Source organism: Rana temporaria, chromosome 11, assembly GCF_905171775.1.
Source record: "Rana temporaria chromosome 11, aRanTem1.1, whole genome shotgun sequence".
Lineage (NCBI taxonomy): Eukaryota > Metazoa > Chordata > Amphibia > Anura > Ranidae > Rana > Rana temporaria.
Window position 1 is genome coordinate 5,455,958 of NC_053499.1, and position 21,558 is coordinate 5,477,515.

The 21,558-nt window shown below is 48.0% G+C and overlaps 1 protein-coding gene across 9 annotated transcripts in view; it reads right to left on the reverse strand.

Annotated features, from left to right (window-relative positions):
• The window catches only part of NAV2 (neuron navigator 2), a 286,033-nt gene that overhangs the window by 162,793 nt on the left and 101,682 nt on the right, over positions 1-21,558 (reverse strand). For 5 of the 9 annotated variants that reach the window (XM_040327914.1, XM_040327911.1, XM_040327910.1 and 2 more), the window contains exons 4-6: positions 17,784-17,856; positions 10,384-10,654; positions 3,310-3,378 (exon numbers count right to left, since the gene is read on the reverse strand). In XM_040327914.1, coding sequence (XP_040183848.1) covers positions 3,310-3,378; positions 10,384-10,654; positions 17,784-17,856 — 413 coding nt within the window. The remainder of the gene's footprint in view (positions 1-3,309; positions 3,379-10,383; positions 10,655-17,783; positions 17,857-21,558) is intronic. The other 4 variants (XM_040327916.1, XM_040327913.1, XM_040327912.1 and 1 more) reach the window with 1 other exon arrangement.

Consider the following 21,558-nt stretch of genomic DNA (forward strand, 5'->3'; position numbering starts at 1 on the left):
GAAACACTGACAGCGGAAGCCATCATATATAGAAGCAGTCGATATACCACTTCTATATATGAGCCAGGGTTGCAGGGGTCTAAGGTTGGGGCTATTCAAAATCTGTACTGGTAATAACAGTCGCTAGGAATGTGGTAGGTGCCAGCACCCCTGCTTCGTTAGGAAACACTGGCAGGGGGAAGCTGTCGTATATAGAAGTAGTATGTATATATATATATATATATTATATAACTTCTATATATGAGCCAGGATTGTGGGAGTCTGCAGTTGTGGACTATTTAAAAACTGTGCTGGCAATGTCAACAGTTGCTAGGGGTGTGGCAGGTGCCAGCACCGCCTACTTCCTTAGGAGACACTGACAGCGGGAAGCCATCGTATATATAGACGTAGTAGATATACCACTTCTATATATAAGCCAGGGTTGTGGGGGTCTGCGGATGGGGCTATTCAAAAATCTGTACTGGTGACTATGGCAGTTGCTAGGGATATGGCAGGTGCCAGCACCGCCTGCTTCCTTAGGAAACACTGACAGCGGGAAGCAGCCATACATAGAAGAAGTAGATATACCACTTCTACAGTATATATGGGCCAGGGTTGCGGGGGGTCTAAGGTTGGGGCTATTCAAAATCTGGTAATAACAACAGTTGCTAGGGATGTGGCCGGTGCCAGCACCCCCTGCTATCTTAGGAAACACTGACAGCGAGAAGCAGCCGTTCATAGAAGTAGTAGATATACCACTACTACAGTATATATGAGCCAGGGTTGCGGGGGTCTAAGGTTGGGGCTATTCAAAATCTGGTAATAACAACAGTTGCTAGGGATGTGGTAGGTGCCAGCACCCCCTGCTTCTTTAGGAGACACTGACAGCGGGAAGCCATCGTATATATAGAAGTAGTAGATATACCACTTCTATATATAAGCCAGGGTTGTGGGGGTCTGCGGATGGGGCTTTTATACTGTATAAAAAGCTGTACTGGTGACTATGGCAGTTGCTAGGGATGTGGTAGGTGCCAGCACCGCCTGATTCCTTAGGAAACCCTGACAGCGGGAAGCCATCGTATATATAGAAGTAGTAGATAATACCACTTCTATATATAAGCCAGGGTTGTGGGGGTCTGCGGATGGGGCTATTCAAAGATCTGTACAGGTGACTATGGCAGTTGCTAGGGATGTGGCAGGTGCCAGCACCCCCTGCTTCCTTAGGAAACACTGACAGCGGGAAGCCGTTGTATATAGAAGCAGTAGATATACCACTTCTATATATGGCTGTTACCCAAACAGCCAAGGTTCGTATTGGAACCGTAGCCTCATCCCCACCTAGGGGTGGAAGAAGGTGCCATGTAGGCAGTAAGGGGCCCCAAGATTTCTAATGGCAGCCCTGTGCCCACCCATTTCAGTACATCACAGTGAAAGCTTCCACTTCCGAGTTGTTGTTCTCACTTTAGGCCAGCCCAGGGTATTTATTTGGATCAGTCACATGCAAAATTAAAATGTTTGCACATACACCTGGCAGTTAGAAGAGTAGAAAGGAACCTTTATACTTTGTCCAGTCTAGTTATGTTATAAACAGGTATCCATCTTCCAGTGGAAAGTCTTGTCCCCCCGGGGGGGCTCAGCCTCATGTCATGTCACACACTGAGCACAAATCAGTCAACACGTTACGTGACGTTGGAGGGCTGTATGTTCTCAGTTACATGACACGGGGTGATGATCTTAGCGTGTTCTGTTTGATGCCGGGGAATCTCACGCTTAACATTGATCTGTGTTGGTTAAATTTGGCCCGGGGGGGGAGAAAATAGACAAGACCTTTTTTTTTCTTCTCCTTTTAATTGCATGGGACGGAAAATTTTAGGGCTCGCCGGAGAAACACATCTGTTTTTTTTTTTTCAGAACCAGGCGAGGCTGTAAAAATCTATAGAACATTCTTTGATGTACAAAGGACATGAAGATGTACAGTTGGTTCTTCCTGGAGCTAACCGTATCAAATTTTACAAGTCATAAGAGCGTCAACATCATCCTATGGCGAGCTTTCTATTACCGAGAGAAACGCGGCAGACAGAAGGCTAGTCGTTCGGTTCACTGCTCACTATACTACTGCTGTGATAGGTTTGCCCACACCCAGGGGCGGACTGACCATTCGGAGCTCTCGGGGCACTGCCCGAGGGCCCCATGCCACTAGGGGGCTCCATCAGGGTTGCCAGCCTCAGAAAAACCAGGGACAGTATGTAAAAATCGTTTTTTTTTTAATCCCAAGATTATAGCTGCCCCGCCTTTTCAGTGGGGTAGATTCAGGAAAGAATTACGCCAGCGTATCCATAGATACGCCGCGTAATTCCAAAGCTGTGCCGGCGTATCTACTTTCTGTATTCAGAAAGCTAGATACGCCGACATTAGCCTAAGATACGACTGGCATAAGTCTCTTACGCCGTCGTATCTTAGGGTGCATTCTGACGCTGGCCGCTAGGGGCGCTTCCGTTGTTTTCGGCGTAGATTATGCAAATTAACTAGATACGCCGATTCACAAACGTACGTACGCCCGGCGCAATTTATTTACGTTGTTTACATTAGGCTTTTTCGCCGTAAGGTTGTTCCCGCTATTAGGAGGCGCACGCAATGTTAAGTATGGACATCGTTCCCACGTCGAAATTTTAATTTTTTCTGTCGTTTGCGTAAGTCGTTCGCGAATAGGGCTGGACGTAATTTACGTTCACGTCAAAACCAATACGTTGTTGCGCCGTACTTGGAAGCAATGCACACTGGCATATGTACACGGACATGCGCCGTCCGTACAAAACGTCAATCACGTAGGGTCATCCATTATTTACATAAAACACGCCCCCCCTTCCACATTTGAATTCCGCGCGCTTACGCCGGCCCCATTTATGCTACGCCGCCGCAACTTACGGAGCAAGTGCTTCGTGAATACAGCACTTTCTCCTGTATGTTACGGCGGCGTAGCGTAAATACGATACGCTGCGCCGCCGTTTCATTGCGTGCCCCCTACCTGAATCCACCCCAGTACTTTCATACACAGACAGTCAACAAAAAAAGACGAAAAAAGCAACATATAAAAACACCACCACAAAGTAACAAATAGATTCCGTTTGAATGTTATATTAGTGACTCAAAACTCACTAAAATGTCCCTTTAATAAGATTACATTGATTAATGCATTAATTCGAAATCAAAGCAATGCACAGCAAAGGTTACGGCTTGGTGTTAGTTTGTGCATTAATCTCTTATTATTATTAATATTGATAAGTGATCCTGCATACAGAACACATCCCTCATTGAAGGACGCACACTGACCGCGAGCATTTTCTCTGTCCCAGGGAGAAGCGCAGGAACTTGACCTCTCTCGGGTCTTTGGAGGATGAACTGCACAGCGGGATGAAATATAGAAGAATAAAAGACACAACTTATCAATATATTGTACAAACACGCCCCCTAAAGAGCTTTGCCAATGGCCCCATCCCTATAGTGCCCGGCTATCCAGAGTGGGGTAGGGCAGCACCAAGCCACCTAAAGCTGAAGTTGCATTTGCCTACATCTTTCCTTTCCTGGTCTCCCCCTAAAGTATAGGTAGCCACCTCCCCCTCCCCTCCTCCGCTGCTCTGTGTTGCCATTTTCTAGGACGAACATGCTTGCCCCAACATTCACAGGAGGATGGAACTTCCTTCATCCAGGCCTGCCCCCCCCCCCCCTCTTGGATCCCGCCCTGCTGCTACACTGCTTTGTAAAGCTACAATTGTAGGAGGGACTCCAATGGGGGACAATGATGTAAGGGGAGACTGTGATGGGGACCCTGATGTAAGGGGGGCTCTGATAGGGACACTGATGTAAGGGGGGCTCTGAGGGGGACCCTGATGTAAGGGGGGCTCTGATGGGGACACTGATGTAAGGGGGGCTCTGATGGGGACACTGATGTAAGGGGGGCTCTGATGGGGACACTGATGTAAGGGGGCTCTGAGGGGGACACTGATGTAAGGGGGGCTCTGATGGGGACACTGATGTAAGGGGGGCTCTGATGGGGACACTGATGTAAGGGGGGCTCTGATGGGGACACTGATGTAAGGGGGGCTCTGAGGGGGACCCTGATGTAAGGGGGGCTCTGATGGGTACCCTGATGTAAGGGGGGGCTCTGATGGGGACCCTGATGTAAGGGGGGCTCAGAGGGGGGACCCTGATGTAAAGGGGGCTCTGAGGGGGGACCCTGATGTAAGGGGGGCTCTGAGGGGGGACCCTGATGTAAGGGAGGCTCTGATAGGGACACTGATGTAAGGGAGGCTCTGATAGGGACACTGATGTAAGGGGGGCTCTGATAGGGACACTGATGTAAGGGGGGACTGTGATGAGAACACTCATGTAAGGATGGGCTCTGAGGGGAAACCAATGTAAAGAGTGACTGATGGGGACACTGATGTAAGGGGGAATGTGATGGGGACTTTGATGGGGGACACTTATGTAAGGGGGGGGCTTTAATGGGAACACCAATGTAAGGGGAGACAGTGCTGGGGAAACTGATGTAAGGGGGGCTCTGATGCGGTGAAAGATGTAAGGGGAGACTGTGATAAGGACCCTGATGCAAGGGGGACTGTGATGGGGACCCTGATGTAAGGGGGGCTCTGATGGGGACACTGATACAAGGGGAGAATGAGATGGGCATTTTGATGGGGACACTGATGTAAGGGGGGCTCTGATAGGGACACTAATGCAAGGGAGGAATGAGATGGGCATTTTGATGGGGACACTGATGTAAGGGGGGCTCTGATAGGGACACTAATGCAAGGGGGGAATGAGATGGGCATTTTGATGGGGACACTGATGAAAAGGGGGCTTTAATGGGAACACCAATGTAAGGGGAGACAGTGATGGGGACACTGATGTAAGGGGGGCTCTGATGCGGCGAAAGATGTAATGGGAGACTGTGATAAGGACCCTGACGTAACAAGGACTTTGATCACTTATGTAAGGGAGACTGTGATGAGGACCCTGATGCAAGGGGGACTGTGATGGGGACACTGATGCAGGGGGGGCTCTGATGGGGACACTGATGCAAGGGTGGAATGAGATGGGCATTTTGATGGGGACACTGATGTAAGGGGGGCTCTGATGGGGACACTAATGCAAGGGGGGAATGAGATGGGCATTTTGATGGGGACACTGATGAAAAGGGGGCGCTGATGGGGACACTGATGCAAGGGGGACTGTGATGGGGACACTTATGCAAGGGGGGAATGAGATGGGCATTTTGATGGGGACACTGATGAAAAGGGGGCTCTGATTGGGACATTGATGTAAGGGGGGGGCTCTGACAGTTTGATGAGGACTTTGATATAAGGAAGGATTCTGATGGGTACACTGATTAAAAGGGGGACTTGGATGGGGACTCTGATGTGAGGGGGCTCTGATGTAGACATAGATATAAGGGGGGACATTGATGGGGACATTGATAAAAAGGGGACTCTGATGGTGAATCTGATGTGAGAAAGGGCTTTGATGCTATATGGATATTGTGGGAGGGGGTCTGTGTTGGGAGGGGGGCAGCAGGAACTAAGGGGAAATTTGGACAGGTGTGCTAGGAATGGTGATGGGGGGGGGGGTGTTGAGAGGGGAGATGGGGGAAAAGGATTTGTGCTAGGATGGGGGTATATGGGGGCTTGTGCTAGAAAAGGTAATATGGTGGGGGGTTTTGCGCTAAGAGGGGATTTTTTTTGGGGGGGGGGATGTGTGCTATTAGGAATGATTGAGGGGCATCTGTGCCAGGAGGGGAAATTGAGGGGGGGTGGGGGGGTATGTGCTCTGGAAATGGGGGGATTTGGAGCGTGGGGGGGATTTGTGCTGGGAAAGGAAATTTGAGGGGTAGAGGATTTGTACTAGGAAGGGGGACTTTTTTGGGGGGGAGGGGAGGGTGTGCTGGGAGCATATGTAGAATGAGAAGATTTGAGCCAACTATGCTCAATTATTACTATTAGGGTTGTCCCGATACCACTTTTTTAGGACCGAGTACAAGTACCGATACTTTTTTTCATGTAGTCGCCGATACCGAATACCGATACTTTTTTTAAATGTCATGTGACAGTTTTCAAACCACAATACAGACTAAGGATATTTTCTTTAGAATTATGAAGAACTCTAACTCAAGACATTATAAAAGAATAAAAATGAGTAAAAATGAATAAAAATGTTTTATTTGCTTGTCACGCAGTAGTAAAAAACTCAAAGAATTTTCATAGAACATGTTGATAAATACAAAAAAAGTATTCTATTTAGGTATCGGGAGCATTTGCGCGAGTACGAGTACTCCCGCAAATACTCGGTATCGGTCCCGATACCGATACTAGTATCGGTATCTGGACAACCCTAATTATTATTATTATTTTTTTTTGGGGGGGGGGTGCTGACACCTGCATATTGGGGGGTCAATCTGGCATGTGGCTCTAGATGACCCGGCACTGATTCGGGGTAAGATCTGATATCTCGCCGGTGGCGAGTTTCTCGGCTTTGCACAATGTAGCGGTTTGTGTCGCTTCACTTAATAAATCTATAAGGATTTCATTATTTTTTGATCATTGATTCTTTGCCAGAAAACATAAAACCTCTCAGAGCGCGGGGTCCCGGCCGCTCCCACCTAAACGCGATTTTCTTTCCTCAGGACGTTTTTGTGTCCCTCCCGCTCTATACCATGAATGTTTTTTTCCCTCGGAAGACTTAAAAAGAAGCGGTTTTGAGTTACACGGCCCATTCTGCTCGGGGTAATCAGTTAATTGCACAATTTTTCACCACTACAAAAGGACAGTGTTCTGTGCGATGACATGAGAACCTGCCCGGGCAACCCGTCCGCGGGGGTCACATTCAATGTATGGCCTGCGTGTGATCTCATCTCTCCGTGTCAAGGTTCTCTTTAATAACCATATCTGCTTTTTTTCTGGAGCGCCTGCCTTCACCTTCCGGGATTAAAGCCCAATAACGGATCGTTATTATTATTCTTTATAAGCGGAAGGTTCAGGAGACAAAGGCCACTGCCTGGGATCAGTCTGCTTATCGTATCAGTAAAAAGTCCTCGGGCCAGATTCACAGAATAAGGACGCCGGAGTATCTGCTGATACTCCGGCGTACTTTCAAATTTGCAGCGTCGTATCTTTATTTGTAATTCACAAACAAGATACGACGGCATTTGGCTAAGATCCGACAGGCGTGCGGCTTCGTACGCCTTCGGATCTTAGGATGCAATACTTCGGCCGCCGCTGGGTGGAGATCGCGTCGTTTTTCGCGTCGGGTATGCTAATTAGCCGTTTACGGCGATCCATGAAGGTACGTGCGTTCGTTAAGTCGTCGCTAGTCGGCTTTTCGCGTCGCAAAGTGAGGTGGTGTAACAATAGACAGCCCATGTTAAAGTATGGCCGTCGTTCCCGCGTCGAATTTCTAATTTTTTATTTTTTTTTGCGCAAGTCGTCCGGGAATACGAAAGTACGTTACGCACGTCGCCATTCAAAACATTACGTCGGGGCGGCGTCATTTCGCGCAAAGCACGGCGGGAAATTTCAAAACGGAGCATGCGCAGTACGTCCGGCGCGGGAACGCGCCTAATTTAAATGGTCCCCGCCCCATTTGAATTAGGCGGGCTTGCACCGGACGGCTTTACGTTACTCCGCCGCAAGTTTACACGCAAGTGCTTTGTGAATCAAGCACTTACGAGGAAAACTTGCGGCGGAGTAACGTAAAGGACATACGTTACGCCGCCGCAATTCTTTATGAATCTGGCCCCTCGTGTTTACGGTCTATGGGGGGGGAGATTTACTAAAGCTGGAGAGTGCAAAATCTGGTGCAGCTCTGCATAGCAACCAATCAGCTTCCAGGTTTTATTGTCAAAGCTTCATTGAGCAAGCTGAAGTTAGAAGCTGATTGGCTGCCATGCACAGCTGCACCATTGTCTTACAAAAGCAAACATTTTTAGATGTTCATCATCCTACAACAAGGACAAGGAGGTGGGCTCTGGTTTGTAGCAGTCTCTAATGCACAGTGTGAATTAATCTATGTATTGTTGCTGCCGCCGACTATTCAGATGGCCGGCCCCCTGGCGAGCGCCGGCCATCTGAATAACAGCAGCTGGTTGGCTGTGGAAGTGCCAGCGGCTCTTAAAGACTTTCCGATTACAGCCCTCCGGCTTCCAGATGCTTAACCAAGGGACGCACGGGGGGTGTGTTCCTTGGATAAGACTGACAGGCTTCTCAGCCAATCAGGTTCACCGGTTCTGGTTACCGGTAACCTGATTGGCTGAACCGTGATCAAGGGCGGGAGAAGACATCGAGGGACGTGGAAGGAGGATGGCTGACCCCAGAAAGCTAAGTGCCAGATGGGAATGGGGGGGGACATTTTAAAGGGCACAGTGGCAAAAATTGATGGGCACAGTGGTAACAATTGATGGCACAGTGGCTGCGTTTGATGGCACAGTGGCTGCGTTTGATGGCACAGTGGCTGCGTTTGATGGCACAGTGGCTGCGTTTGATGGCACAGTGGCGACGATTGATGGCACAGTGGCGACGATTGATGGCACAGTGGCGACGATTGATGGCACAGTGGCGACATTTGATGGCACAGTGGCGACATTTGATGGGCACAGTGGCGACATTTGATGGGCACAGTGGCGACATTTGATGGCACAGTGGCGACAATTGATGGCACAGTGGCGACAATTGATGGCACAGTGGCGACAATTGATGGCACAGTGGCGACAATTGATGGCACAGTGGCGACATTTGATGGCACAGTGGCGACATTTGATGGGCACAGTGGCGACATTTGATGGGCACAGTGGCGACATTTGATGGGAACAGTGGCTGCATTTGATGGGAACAGTGGCTGCCTTTGATGGGCACAGTGGTTGCAATTGATGGGCACAGTAGCTGCGTTTGATGGGCACAGTAAGGCTGCAATTGTTTTTTTTTTTTTCGTTTGTTTGCAGCAATTGCAGCCTCACTGTGCCCATCAAACGCAGCTACTGTACCCATCAATTGCAACCACTGTGCCCATCAAAGGCAGCCACTGTTCCCATCAAATGCAGCCACTGTGCCATCAATTGTCACCACTGTGCCATCAATTGACGCCACTGTGCCCCCCCCCCCCCCCCAAAAAAAAAAAACTTTGAGCACCAGCCGCCACTGGGAGCCGGTACAACTGTGTGCAAGACTGAAGGGGAGGCTGAAGGTCAGATTTAAGGCCCAGCATCTTACGACTATGACCCACCGGCCGCTGATAAGGCAGTACAGCCAGCCCTCCTGCACAGCCCTCCTGTACTGGGCCCCGACCCCAGCTATACTGCAAACACCGTTCCTCTTCTGCCTCCCCCTGCAGTGCTGCCAAGCTTCTCCTTCTCTCCCTCCCTCTGGCTGCACTGCAGGGGGGTTGGTTCCAGCACATGCTCCCCTTGCATCTGCTGTTTGGGCCCCCCGTATGCCCCTTTTCCCCGCAGCTCTACTGGCTTTCCTCCTCTACCGCCGACAGCTCCTGGCAGGCACACAGGGGGGTGTTTCAGGATATAGAGCGGGAGAAAGGGCCGGTAAATATGTCATTAATTGGCCCCTTCCTTTTCTGAATAAACACAGTGAGCGATTTGTACCGATCGCTCAAGTGTCCGCTCATCACTGAAGCATAGTATACTGTTTTCTATGCTTCAAATTGTGAATGAGCAGGAAGCCTCAAAGCGCTTCCTATTCAATCAGAGAAAGCGACTGATAAATCTATGTCCTCAGTCACTAGGGATGAGCTCCAGCGGGTTCGCACACTCCACGTGCCGAGCCCGACCAGGAAGTCGGCACGGCGCTAATCACAGGCAGCGAGACATTTCTTGATCTCTGCAGCTGCGCATCGGGACAATGTCTCCCTGCCTGTGATTAGCGCCGTGCCGACTTCTGAACATGCCGGAGCTCATCCCTATCAGTCACTTTCGGCTGGGTGGGGGGGCTGTGATTTCTAACAGCAGGCCTGATGGCCACCTCAAATCTAAAGTGATTCTATCACAAAAACAAAAAAGGGGCTGCCATTGCTGGCCTCCTGAAGAAAATGCTAGCTTCCTGGCTGTCTGACTTCAGTATTAGGAGTCACAGACCCAGAGCAAGCATTCTGACTCCTGAGGGCGAATTCACACTATGCAAGCTGGCCAATCGGAGAGCAGCCGGAGCGATCACCACTATGGCCACTTAGCATTGCTGGCAGTGTGATGCGCGATTCCGCCCTTGGTTTTCCTGTAGAAGTTCATAGAATGTGGGATGTAAATGACTGAAAAGTCTCTCATGTAAATTTTCAGATAAAAAAAAATAAAAAAAAATAAAAGACAAAATATTTTACAACCTGTAATAAAAGATCGGTGGATCGGATCCGTACCTGGAATGCATTTCCGACTGTGCTTTAATCTGCGACTGGGGAGGTTGCTGCGGTTGTTGGCACTGGACTGGAGCGGCTGAGTAGTTCTGGGCATGGAGGGTACCGGAGGGGTGATATGGCTGCTGGCACTGGCTTGGCGTTCCTGAATGCTGCTGGGTGGCCGGAGGGGGCTGGTGGTGATAACTTTGGGGTTTCTGTTGTTGCTGTTGTTTAAAGCGCGACAGGCTGAAAAACAGGCCTAGAATGGCCTTCAAATTCCCATTCCTGATCTCTGCAAGACACAAAAAACACAACAAATGTCATCATAACTATACATAATAACACATCACCAGACAGCACAGCACCGCCATGATGTCACCACTCCATTTATAATGTACACTTTCGGTTTGCAAAGGCATTTTGTGCACAGAAAGCGGAATTACTGTATATACTTGAGTATAAGCCGACCCGAATATAAGCCGAGGCACCTAATTTTACCACAAAAAAATGGGAAACGTATTGGACTCGAGTATAAGTCTAGGGTGTCCATGTGCATGCCTCACTGTGTCCATGTGCATGCCTCACTGTGCCCATGTGCATGCCTCACTGTGTCCATGTGCATTCCTCACTGTGCCCATGTGCATGCCTCACTGTGCCCATGTGCATGCCTCACTGTGCCCATGTGCATGCCTCACTGTGCCCATGTGCATGCCTCACTGTGTCCATGTTCATGTCTCACTGTGTCCATGTGCATGCCTGACTGTGCCCATGCCTCACTGTGCCCATGTGCATGCCTCACTGTGCCCATGTGCATGCCTCACTGTGCCCATGTGCATGCCTCACTGTGTCCATGTGCATGCCTCTCTGTGCCCATGTGCATGCCTCACTGTGCCATGTGCATGCCTCACTGTGCCCATGTGCATGCCTCACTGTGCCCATGCCTCACTGTGCCCATGCCTCACTGTGCCCATGCCTCACTGTGCCCATGACTAGACTAACGTTGAACATGGGAGTCTATGGAAGGGGTGACAAGTTCTGGGTCCAGGGAACCTATGACTGGCCGGTACCGGGTCCCCAAAAGCACCGGAGAAATGACCGTTAAACTTGGGAGTCTATGGAAGGGGTGCCCGGCTTTGAAAAATCGGTGCTCCCCGGCCGTAGGTCCCCCGGACAACAAATGTTGCACACTTGTAGAGGAAGAGTGGGGCTACAGGTGTGCCAAGTTTGGGGTCTGAGAGACCTACGGCGTTTCTGTGGCGTCGTTCAGCTTTAACTGACGTCTACTCAAAACAGCCCTGAAACATGTGTGTGCGGATGACTGTGGTATGGAAATTAGATTGTCAGCTCTTTTAGGAAGTGATTATTTTTATGCTTTTTTGTGCCTTTCGATTATTCTAGCAGCTTGGAGCGCAAAGTTCACCAGATGGGTGCTGTCAGGACATAGGTTGGGCTGATGGGGGTCATTATATCTTCTATACATGAAGACTACACTGAAGGAACACACACTGATAAAAATAAAAACATGTGTGAAAGGCAGCAGTTTATCAATCTCATCGCACCAACTCCCATCTCTGGGGATCCAACCGCTGGAATGATCCCACACTGCACAATGGAGCAGTCTATGGGAATTAGAGAACGTCTGAGTGTTTTCAGATACATGTGAGGACATCGTTATGCTATTTTATCAATCCCTATTCATAGCTCCCTATTGTAAATTGTACAAAGGGGGCGGTCATAAGTGTTCATCGCCTATGTAAGCTGTGCTTCCTATATAGCAGTGCACGGATTGTGCTTTAAGGCCCCTTTCACACGTGTGCAACTTGTCCTGCGACTTGGGACTGCAAAGCCGCAGGACAAGTCGTACCCCAGGATTCCCAATGAGTACCATTCATATCTGTGTGCGCCAACTTCAAAATGTACTCAGGGCCGCCATCAGGGGGGTACAGGCAGTACACATGTAAGGGGCCCGGATGGCAACCCCCCTTTTTTTTATAATTTTTATATATATATATATATATATATATATATATATATATACATTTTTTTATTTTTTTTTTGTTTGTTTTTATTAAAGGGCCCAGAGGTCCCCAGGATGGCAACCCCCTCCCCCTTTTTTATTACACCTGTAAGGGGCCCGGGTGGCAACCCCCCTTTATATATATATATATATATATATATATATATATATATATATATATATATACATATACATATATATATATATATATACACACACACACACACACACACACACACACACACACACACACACATATATATATATATATATATATATATATATATATATATATATATATATATATATATATATATATATATATATTTTTTTTTCTGTTTTGTTTTGTTTTTATTAAAGGGCACAGAGGTCCCCCGGATGGCAACCCCCTCCCCCTTCTTTTTTACACCTGTAAGGGGCCCGGATGGCAACCCCCCCATTTTTTTATAATTTTTTTTTTATATATATTTTTTTTATTTCTTTTTTTTTTTTAAAGGGCCCAGAGGTCCTTTTTTTAAAAAAAAAATGTTTTTGTTCGTCAGCACCCAAAGCCCTCTGACCTCAATTCGCGGCAGCCCCCCGCTACTCAATTTGAGGCGGCGCCAGCACTGCCCCCGGTATTCTGCTCCAGGGGGCCATGCCTGAAGCTGTGTAAGGGGGCCCCATAATTCCTGATGGCGGCCCTGCCTGTACTACTTTGATCTGACTTTGATGCGAGTTGAGGTCCATAGACCTCACGTTTACACAGGCAAAATTGCGGCAAAATCGTGTGATTGTTTAGGTCGCAGCAGTGTGAAAGGGGCTTAATGCTTCAAATATGTTATACTCCAGGGTGTCTTTCAGAAAATATGGTTGTGTTTTGGGGGATTTTCTGTAATCTTCAAGTCTACAATGATTTTTTTAAACGTGTGTAAAAAATGCAAAACACTACTCTGACAGTGTAAGGGTTAAAGGAGGGATATTTTCTTTGCCTGTTCATGGCGCTCTCTGTAGCAGGGACGGCGGTACAGTCCAGCCAAGAGCACGCCAGCAGTTCCATGTAACAATGATACAGATGGAGAGTGATGTGGCTACTGGTCTGTGAAAGGCCCCGACAATATGGAAGCCAGGCGGGAGTCACATGGTCAGGTCATGGGTGACACCGGGCCGCAGACGGCTCCATTCAATGGATTTACAGCAGTAATTACAAGTGCAGACAGAGGCCAGGAACAGGTGCTCCTTTTATTTACAAGTGTTTGCTTTATAAGCGTTAAAAGACGAGGGCCACAGTCTGCCCGGCGACAGAGAGGACAAAAACAGAATATTCTTCTTCTAGTGTAAAGGGCCTGAATAGGGAACGTGCCTAATAACAGGTGTGAGCAAATCGTGATTTATTCCCCATACAAGAGGTGTCAGGGACCTCTGTGCCTTGTACTGGCGGAGGTCCATTCAATGGAAATGAGCGCAATTTGCATGTTTTTTACACAAATAAACAAAAACACTGATAGAAAAAACACATGTACAGGATACCAGCTTTGTGTAACGTCAGCAGGAAGTTATATTTATTTTCTGTTACTACAAATAGAGAAGATTAAAAGAAAACCTTTATTGGAATTGTCAGCGATTTTAAGCCATTGTAAAAAGTACTAGATATTATTTATAATGCAATTTCATTTATTTTTCCTTTTTTATGTATAAAAATGTGTAAACCTTTGCACTAATCTACACATAAGGGAATGTAATTAGATTACCTGGGGCAGATTCATGTAGATCAGCGGATCTTTAGATCCGCTCGATCTACCTGTTTTACGATCCGCCGGTGCAATTTAGCGAGGCTAGTGCATGATTCATCAAGCACTTACCTCGAAAATTGCACCGTCGGATCCTAACTCCCCCGGCGGAATGCAAATTCCGCGGCTAGGGGGAGTGTACAATTTAAATCAGGCGCGTTCCCGCGCCGAATTAACTGCGCATGCTCCGCCGGCGAAATTTGCCAGTGCGCATGCTCCAAATGACGTCGCTAGGACGTCATTGTTTGCGGCGGCTACGTCGATTGCGGCCATCCGTATTCCGGATCGAGTTACGCAAACGACGTAAAAATTTGAATCTCGGCGCGGGAACGACGGCCATACTTAACATTAGCTACCCCTCATATAGCAGGGGTAGCTATCCGCCGGAAAAAGCCGAACGCAAACGACGTTAAAAAAAAGCGACGGGCGGGCGTATGGGCTTGAATCGGCGGTTCTCCTCATTTGCATATCCGACGTGGAAAAAAAAGCGACGACACCTAGCGGCCGGCGGGAGATTGCAGCCTAAGATTCGACTGGTATAAGTCACTTACACCAGTCGGATCTAAGGGAGATCTATGCGGAACTGATTCTTATGAATCAGTCGCATAGATCCGACCGTGGGATCTCACAGATCCGACCGTCGGCTCTCACAGATACGACGGCGGATCAGGAGATTCGCCGTCGTATCTCTTGATGAATCTGCCCCCCTTTCGTGATTATGGCGGAGGAAAAAAATCTTAGATTACTCTACAGAGTAGATACTGGCCCGGATTCACAAAGCACTTACGCCGACGTAGAACAAGTTACGCCGACGCAAGTGCAAATGTGCGCCGTCGTATCTGTGCGCCAGACCCACAAACTAAGATGCGCCTAAAAATAGGCTTAATCCCGCCGACCTAACTTGCCTACGCCGGCGTAGCGTGGGCGCACATTTAGGCTGGACGCATGTGGCGCTCCCATTAATTTGCCATTCAAATATGCAAATGAGGGAAATACGGCGATTCACGAACGTACGTGCGCCCGACGCAGGCTACGCAATCCCCCATTGTAGGACCAGCCATGGACTAGGCCGAAGCCATGGTCTCGCCTAAAAAATCCTGCCCGCTGCTCGCCGCGATCCTGGGAAAAGGCCGCGGACTAGGCCGAAGCCAAGGCCTCGCCTAAAAAATCCTGCCCGCAGCGATCCTGGGAAAGGGCCTCGCGGCCTTTTCCCAGGATCGCGTCGAGCAGGATTTTTTAGGTGAGGCCGCGGTTTCGGCCTAGTCCACGGCGTCCGACCTCGCGGCCCTTTTCCCAGGATCGCGGCGAGCAGGATTTTTTAGGCGAGGCCGCGGCTTCGGCCTAGTCAGCGAAAAAATCGATTTGGTCAAAATCTGAACGGATTTGACCTCCCAACTCGATTCTAATCAATTTTCCCCCCAGCCCTACTAGAAGCCCACATTACTCTAGGAAGGTGAAACAAACATACATATAAAAAAAAAAAGCCGATGATGACTGGGGGAAAAGAGAACCTGTCAGATTCTATAACGCAACCACAGCTACCATAAGGAACGTTCTGCTGTACAATCACGCCACAAATGTTGCAATCTTCTTGGATCAAATGAAATCTGTTGCAACTTACCCAATCACTGGCCTATAAAAGTTCATCAAGTGTTGGATCTTATGTAACTCCAATCCCATTCATAAATCCCAATCTCCTTAGGACATCTGTCCATCTGTGGCCCATCAATGTTCCACCTCCAGGCAATGCCACCGCCAGCTGCTGTACTTTTCCCCTTCCGGTTATCCTGCTTTCCCCCGACAATCCGTCATATTTCAGGGGGAAATCTAAGCTCACAAATACAGATATCTTCCGCCGCGCTTTCCGCGATGACACTTTTATTTTTTGCGCGTACAACTGGTGTACGGAGTCGTCATCGCAGTATTTCCAGCCCAGCACTTGTGTCACTGAAATAGAGTGACACAAAATACACCACCTATTTCTGGAGCCTGGAATTCCGAGAGAGAGAGACAAAGAGACCTCTCTGCCTGGAGAGGAACAAACGTGAGAGGCTCTTCTTTTCAAGCTTAAAAATCTAGACAATTAACAGTTCAACCCGCCCGGGGGAGGGGACAATGACGGCTCATCGCGCCTTATTTACTTTGTCAGTGTGCGATATGACAGGTCCTAATCCTCCCCGGATCGCCAGATTTCATGAATTTAAAAAAAAGGCGATTGTGAGAAAAAAAAAAGGAGAGGTCTGTCATTCCGAGAGAGCGCACGCGGGTTCCCCCAGGTCACATGACTTGCCCAAGCATGACAAGATGATCGGATTATTTACATTTACTAATAACTTGCAGCAATTTATAAACTCTGAGCTTCTCTGGAAAATCAGCGTCGGCCTGGGAGGTATTTTACTGACAGAATGTAAGAAATGATAAAAAGTAGAAAAATAACAAAGTCATTTATATGCATTCCAAGGATCTTGACAGATGTCATTGCATTGCTCTACCTGCTTTTTTTTTTAAAGCAGAGATCCTAGAGAATAAAATGATGGGTGTTGCATTTTTTTTTTGGCACACAATGGGCTAGATTCAGATAGCCCGCTGTAACTTTGTGCAGGCGTAGCGTATCTCAGATACGCTACGCCGCCGTAACTTAGTGAGGCAGGTTCTGTATTCACCAAAAACCTGCGCCCTAAGTTACGGCGGCGTAGCGTAAATCTTCCGGCGTAAGCGCGCCTAATTCAAATTATGAAGAGGTGGGCGTGTTTTATGTAAATAAAACATGACCCCACGTAAATGACGTCTCCAACGAACGGCATGTTGGGGACCATTGTCATTTTCACAGCAAAAGATGCTATAAAAATGCACTGATTACTGTGAAAATGACAATTGCAGTTTGGGAGTTAACCACAATGGGGCGCTGAAGGGGTTAAGTGTGACTTCATCTGTGTTTCTAACTGTAGGGGGGTGTGGCTGTAGGTGTGACGTCATTGATTGTGATTCCCTATATCAGGGAACAGACAATCAATGACGGCGCCACAGTGAAGAACGGGGAAGGTGTGTTTACACACAGCTCTCCCCGTTCTTCAGCTCCGGGGACCGATCGCGGGACTCCGGCGGCGATCGGGTTCGTGGGTACCGCGGTCACGGAGCTTCGGACCGGGTCGCGTGCATGTGCCGGCGGCGCGCGCGACACCACGGCTGGGCTTAAAGGGCCACGTACATGTACGTGGATGTGCCCAGCCGTGCCATTCTGCCAACGTATATCGGCGTGAAGGGGCCCTTAAGTGGTTAAAGCGATGCAGTGCCAAATTGTAAAAAGTGCTCTGGTCAGGAAGGGGGGTAAAATCTTCCGGGGCTGAAGCGGTTAATGCGACTTGAGATCCATAGACGTCAAGATTATACAGGCATTGCTTCGAGTCGCGGTAAAGTCGCGTGACTTTCAAAGTCGTACACGTGTGAAAGGGGCCTAATGGAGAGATGCACTGAATGTTTTCTATAGGACATAGATTACATCTCACTAGGTAAATAATAAAAACAAACATTTGGTTGGTTACTCTTGGCAACGTTTGCAAGGTGTCCCCCCCCCAACCATTTATAATAGAGGCTCATTGTGTACTTGCAATCAGACAGGAAGATCGGGGACTCACCCTCAGATGACAGGCCTTGTATGTTAATTCCTTTGGCTGCCAGGAAGCTCAGGCACGAATCAATATTCTCAATCTAAAGAAAACAGAAGGTGACAGGTTACAGGAGTCACTGGGTGAGAATACAGGAACAGCATTGATTAAAGCTACAGCCGGAGATAATAGTGAAGGGTTTTTATCAGGTCTGCTGGGTTATATAATGGCCATGCACTAAAAATGACAATCTTCAGGCGATCTATAACCCTAGGGTCACACCTATGCGTTTTTTTAGTGCGTTTTGCAGAAATGCACTATTCACATGGTTTCCTACAGTTCAAAATTATGTGTTTTGCGGCTGGCGCATTTTTGCAAAGGGTCGGGAGCTTTATTTCCCCGTGTTTTGTATGTAATAGACTTGTGATGTGATTTTTGATGTGTTCTACACTTAGCAGTTTTTATTTTTCCGTTTAAAACACTGTATATAGCTGGTTGCTAAGGCGGGGGGACGGGAAGCCGGGCGCCACAACCTTAACAACCGATGAGCCATCAGTTGTCAGCAGGCTTCCCCGCTGAAAGCTGAATGTAAAAAATAAATAAAATAAAATTATAAAATTTGTAAAAAAAAAAAAAAGCGTGGGGTTCTCCCCAGGCCCATACCAGACCCTTTGGGTCTAGTATGGATTCAGAGGGGACCCCTATGCCAATTTTATTTATTTTCTTATGGCGTGGGGTCGCCCACCCATTCAAGCAGATTCAGACAGTCACACTGCGTTTTGAAAAAACGTTTTTAGGGGTGTCGTTAACATTGACACCCATTGTGGTTCGCATGAATGCAGGGGGATTGAGATACGGTGTGGAAAACGCACAGGAATCACTGTGAATCCTGCACCGCATCATTGTGAACCGGGGGAGTGTTGGACTCACGAGAGACTGTTAGCCATAGGTGTGCGCAGCCTATTGCATTAGGGTGTGCACCCCAAAGCTCAAACATACATGCCTGTGTCTAAATATAAATAGGGCAGCAGGGCCATGGACAGTGTCAGTGGGGCAGAGGTTGGTGTCAGTATTTTTTTTTTTTATTACAATTTTTTAAATTATTAATTATTATTATTTATTTATTTTTTACATTTTTTTATTATTATTATAATTTTTTTTAATGTATTATAATTATTATTATTATTATTTTTTTACATTTTATTATTATTATTATTATTGTTATTTATTTTTTTAAATGTTTTTAATTATTATTATTTTTACAATTTTTTTTCTGAGCCCCATTGGGGGGGCTTTGGTGAAATACCAGGAGTCTAAACAGGTCCATGATGTCTCACTTTGGAGAAAAAGAAAGGAACTTAGGACAGAGATTCTCTGGTCCCTTTTCCTTGAAGCCAAGCAGCAGGGGAAATCTGCGTAGGACAGGGTGTGCCCAGGCACACCTGGCACACCCTGTGCACACGCCTATGCTGTTAGCCAATCTGGTGTCTACTAGAAGTCAAATGGCAGGCAGGAGAAAGAGGCAGTGGCACAGTCTCCAGAACAGGCAGGAGGCAGGGCAGTGGCACAGAGTGTGCAGTGCATGCAGAGGTCAGGACAGAGGCACAAGATCTGTAGAGAAGGCAGGATAGTGGCACCATTTCTGCAAAGCAGGAAGAGGGGTGTTGGCACAAGGTCTGCAGGGAAACAGGGGGAAGAGGCAGTGGCAAAAGATCTGTGGAGCAAGCAAGAGGCAGGGCAGGGGCACAGCATTGGCAGAGCAAGCAGGAGGAGGGCCGGTAGCACAAGGTTTGCAGAGAAAGTAGGAGTAGAGGCAGTGGCACAGCGTCTGCACAGCAGGCAGGGAAGTGGTATGAAGTTTGCAGGGAAAACAGGTGAAAATCCAGTGGTAAAAACCTCTGTGGAGCCGACGAGAGGTAGGGCAGTGGCACAGAGTCTGCAGAGCAGGCAGGAGGAGAGGCAGTGGCACAGTGTTTACAGAGCAGGAAGGAGGTGGAGCAGTGGTACAGAGTCTGCAGAGCAGGCAGGAGGAAGGGCAGTGGCATAAAAGTTGTGAAGCAGGCAGGAGGAGAGGTGGTGGCAATGCATTGGCAGGAGGCAGGGCAGTGGCATTAGGCTTGCAAAGCAGGTAGGAGGAGAGGCAGTGGCACAGTGTTTACAGAGCAGGAAGGAGGTGGGGCAGTGGCACAGAGTCTGCAGAGCAGGCAGAGGGAAGGGCATTGGCATAAGGCTTGTGAAGCAGGCATGAGGAGAGGCAGTGGCACATCGTTTACAGAGCAGGAAGGAGGTGGGGCAGTGGCACAGAGTCTGCAGAGCAGGCAGAGGGAAGGGCAGTGGCATAAGGCTTGTGAAGCAGGCAGGAGGAGAGGTGGTGGCAATGCAGTGGCAGGAGGCAGGGCAGTGACATAAAGCTTGTAAAGCAGTCAGGAGAGGCAGTGGCAATGCATTGGCAGGAGGCAGGGCCGTGGCATAAGGCTTGCAAAGCAGGCAGGAGGAGTGGCAGTGGCACAGCGTTTACAGAGCAGGAAGGAGGTGGGGCAGTGGCACAGAGAGGTGGTGGCAATGCTTGGCAGGAGGCAGGGCAGTGGCATAAGGCTTGCAAAGCAGGCAGGAGGGGAGGTAGGTGGCACAGCGTTTACGGGGGCAGTGGCATTGTGTTTGCAGAGCAAGCAAAGCGCAGGGCAGAACTGCAACCTCTAAAAAAGTATTGTTTCTTATGTTCTAAATGGAAAATATATTATATTTATATAGAAAACATAAGCTAATAAAGTTTCTTGTCCAGGTGTGAGGAGGAGGGAGGGAGGAAAGAAGAAGAAGAAAGAAGAAAGAAGGAAGAAGAAGAAGGAAGAAGAAGAAAGAAGAAAGAAGAAAGAAGGAAGGAAGAAGGAAGAAGAAAGAAAAAAGAAGAAGAAAGAAGGAAGAAAGAAGAAAGAAGGAAGAAGAAGAAAGAAGAAAGAAGAAGAAAGAAGGAAGAAAGAAGAAGGAAGAAGAAAGAAGAAGAAGATCTCCCATGTTTCCCAAAATTGGAATACTAATAAAATAATAAAAAAAGTATAAAAACAAAAGTACAAATCATTTTCATGGCGGAGTGGCAGTGTAGACGGCGTTGGCCATCGATCTTTTTGAATAGTGCGGTGGCGTGGCGTGGCTGGGTTTGAGGCGTTACTTTTAGCGGAACGCTGGCTATTGTTGCGGTACAGTACTGACAATGGAGAACTGCTGCACACAACAGACTGGGGGGGGGGGGGGCAGGACGAAGGGTCCCAGGGTGAATTATTTCAGCAATGAGAAGACTGCAGGAAGAGAGCAGTCAGTTGCGGCGAGGGTTGGCTGTCACGGAGATGGATGGCGTGCCAGGCATAGTGTTTTTACAGCGGCTATGAGGGGACGCTCACCAAAATAGACCAGCTGCAACTGTCACCCTGCAAGCTATCCGGAATAATCTGTGACAAGTGGCCGGGATTAGTTCCGGGCCCAAAAAACACGGAGAATTCACTTTACATGAAGGTATTAGAAGGAAGGCGTCACCGCGCCACAATGTGCCGCAAAATACATCGACAAACAACCGCCATTTACGCTATTTATAAAGTCATACAAACTTAGAGCTCTGTCACAACTTTTATAGCCTATCAGCTGCATTCTTAGAATGAAGTGCTAATTTGTGGGCCATTGAGGACCTCCGCTTCAGAAAATGCGAGTTCCTGGCTGCCATGCTAATATTTGTTTTGTTTTTCTAGATTTTTCTAAGTGACCGTCTGCAAGTATAAAGAAAAGGATTCCGACTTTCCTTTGTCACATACTTATT